Source organism: Sinocyclocheilus rhinocerous, unplaced genomic scaffold, assembly GCF_001515625.1.
Source record: "Sinocyclocheilus rhinocerous isolate Xijiao unplaced genomic scaffold, SAMN03320098_v1.1 scaffold853, whole genome shotgun sequence".
Classification (NCBI taxonomy): domain Eukaryota; kingdom Metazoa; phylum Chordata; class Actinopteri; order Cypriniformes; family Cyprinidae; genus Sinocyclocheilus; species Sinocyclocheilus rhinocerous.
Window position 1 is genome coordinate 681,402 of NW_015627738.1, and position 3,003 is coordinate 684,404.

The 3,003-nt window shown below is 34.8% G+C and overlaps 1 protein-coding gene across 1 annotated transcript; it reads left to right on the forward strand.

The window, feature by feature from the left end:
- The first annotated feature begins 531 nt into the window (after positions 1 to 531).
- LOC107734306 (phospholipid-metabolizing enzyme A-C1-like) lies at positions 532 to 2,218 on the forward strand. The gene is made up of 4 exons (XM_016546244.1): positions 532 to 630; positions 728 to 857; positions 1,693 to 1,946; positions 2,106 to 2,218. Exons 1-4 carry the CDS (start codon positions 622 to 624, stop codon positions 2,169 to 2,171), a joined length of 459 nt encoding a protein of 152 aa, XP_016401730.1. The 5' UTR covers positions 532 to 621; the 3' UTR covers positions 2,172 to 2,218.
- The last annotated feature ends 785 nt before the right edge of the window (positions 2,219 to 3,003 follow it).

The window sequence follows — 3,003 nt, forward strand, 5'->3', positions numbered from 1 at the left end:
GTTTCATGGTCACCTGTTACAGGGTTTGAACTTAGTTTGAACGTTTTGGTTTCTTTAACCACGAGGCGACACCGCATGAAAAGTTTGAAGCTCCGGCACCATGAGCGTGAGGCATTTATCAGCTCTTTACATTTTGGATTTATTTGCTTAAAGTTGATGAGCAGATGTTTCCTGATAAAAAGGGAAGTTATTATTATTTAACTCTCTCTTGCATCAGTGAACCTGAGAAGTCCCCTTCTAAACTTATTGACATAATATAAATAAAAAGCACTGCAATTCCAGGTGCAATTGATTGAATTCCAATTGCTCACTCAGACATACTAATATTAATATCCAGCATCACACACTCACAAATAGCAATAATAAAGGGCTTTATTTGAATGTCTTTTCTCGAGGCACTGAAGGATAGTTCCTGGGTGTGTGCTTTTAGAGACAATCATACTTTAGCACACTAGTTCACTGTTCTTGTAGCTGATAATCTAATAGGATTCCCCCATAAATTTGCCTGTTGACATTTGTGATATCAGACGTGTTTAATGCTTCAGTGCTCTTTAATGAAGCACGCGCTGTACGTCTCCAGCATTCTTTACGGTAAAGGCATCGATAGCACAGTGGACATCAATGGGACTGGTAAGCATTGTTTTTGTTCTGATGCGATCATGCTTTTAAAATCTATTTTCATGATATCTTTTAAACAGTTTTGTTTTTATGTTTTGTTTTCTTTCAGCGTAACTCTCATCCGAAGCTGTACCCCGGAGATATACTTGAGTTTCCTGGCAACAGTTACTTTTCTCATTTTGCCGTTTACTATGGTGAAAGAGACGGAGTTCCTTATGTGGCCCATTTGACCATCAGAGGTGAGTCTGTGTGATCTTTTAAAAGAATAGTTCATTAAAAATGAAAATTTTATTCACCTTCAGGCCATCCAAGATATAGATGAGATGTTTTTTATCAGAACATTTGGAGAAATGTAGCATTGCATCACTTGCTCACCAATGGATGCTCTGCAGTGAATGGGTGCCGTCAGAATGAGAGTTCAAACAGCTGATAAAAACATCACAATAATCCACAGCACTCCAGTCTATCAGTTAATATCTTGAGAAACCAAAAGCTGCGTGTTTGTAAGAAACAATTCCATCATTAAGACGTTTTAACTTTGAACCATTGCTTTCGGTCAAAATATGAGTCAATAATCCATAATAATGCTTCCAGTGGAAAAGTAATCTCACATCAAAATCCACCAACATATTTGTTTAGAGCTGTTTTGGACTGGTTTTGATTATAAAAGGTGCTTGATCTGTGCATATTTCTCTCCTGATTCAGACGAGACAACTTTTTCACTGGAGAAAGTTTTATGGATAGAGAGAGGACTTGTATTTTAGACAGAAGCAATGATTTGAAGCTTAAAAAAATAAAAATAATGATGGATTTGTTTCTTACAAACACTCAGCTTTTCACTTTACAAGACGTTAACTGATGGACTGGAGTGCTGTGGATTATTGTGATGTTTTTATCAGCTGTTTGGACTCTCATTCTGACGGCACTCATTCACTGCAGAGCATCCATTGGTGAGCAAGTGATGCAATGCTACATTTCTCCAAATCTGATGAAGAAACAAACTCATCTACAGCTTGGATCACCTGAGCCAGCAAATGAAATCTTATGACTGTCCTCATTACATCTCTTTTCAAGATTCAGACACCAAACTCCTTCTTTTCGGCCGAGCTATAAACGCCTCTGTAAAGTTAGACCCGATTGACGTAGTTGGGAATAAATACAAGGTAAGAAACTACTTGGATGACAAGCATCCACCAAGAGATTTCTACGTTCTCATCAAGCCAGAGATCGATGACATTATGACGAAACCCATCACCTTTGACATCCTGTTCAACAACAGCGAACATCAGGCCACAATGTTACGATACGGCATTAAAAAGTCAGAGCAGGTAAGACAATTTGTACACAAAATATGCATTTAATTTGACATTATGACACCAACCTGTCTAACTTGGATGAAAGTGTCAATATTAAACTCTCATATTAAAATTCTGGAAAACACTGATAGTCAAGAACTTTTCAGTAACTTTTCTGAAAACTGTTTCCAGATTGAAAAAGTCTATTCCAAGATAGTACCCACCTGGAAAGATTTATTTGAGAAGAAAAAGATTTAAGAGCCACATCTTCTGCATGAAGACGCAAGACTTCAAGATCATACAAAAGCTATTTCTTTCTTAAACAATTCCTAAAAAAAAAATAATAATAATAATGTGTCAAATATATGCAGAACTTTTTTTTTTTTTTTTTACAACTTCGGTGTTAAATACAATCTAAAAAAAAGTCTAGCTACATAATTTGTATTTTTGTAAATGTATTTGGCATCTGAATATTTTCAATTTTCAATATGTCTATGTGTCCAGAAGGAGGCGACAGAGAGTTATAGTTTGCTTTGGACTTCGAATAAAGAAGGTAAACAGCAGGAACGATTAAATGTCAACCAATTTATCTACATTAACTAGCAAAATGTCTCTTTCACAGAAATGACTTTATTATTTTTTAAGTTTTGTAGTTGGAGGGAAAATATGCTATCTTGTGCGTTTCTCATTCATAGCTAATACATAGAATTGAGGAAATAAAATGTCTCTGGCCTTTCTGATTAATATAAATTTGATATATAAATCTACAGTTTTCATGTGCCATGTTTCAATGCCAACTAACAATTTGTAAAACTCAGAAAGTGTTTATTAAAATGGCTTCAACCAAACTTACGAGTCATTTCTGATCAATGCATTATAAAAACACATTTTCCAGTTGAAGCTTAACTTAAATATTTATTTATTTAGGGTTTTTATTTATTTTTTATTTTTTTAATTCTCATTAAATATTTTAGAATATATTATAAAACTTTAGAAACTAGACAGCAAGCCGGTAAGCACAATTTGACACCTGTAGATGGCGTATAATCATCATGAGAAAGACTGAAATCAATGGTGGATGCCAAAAATA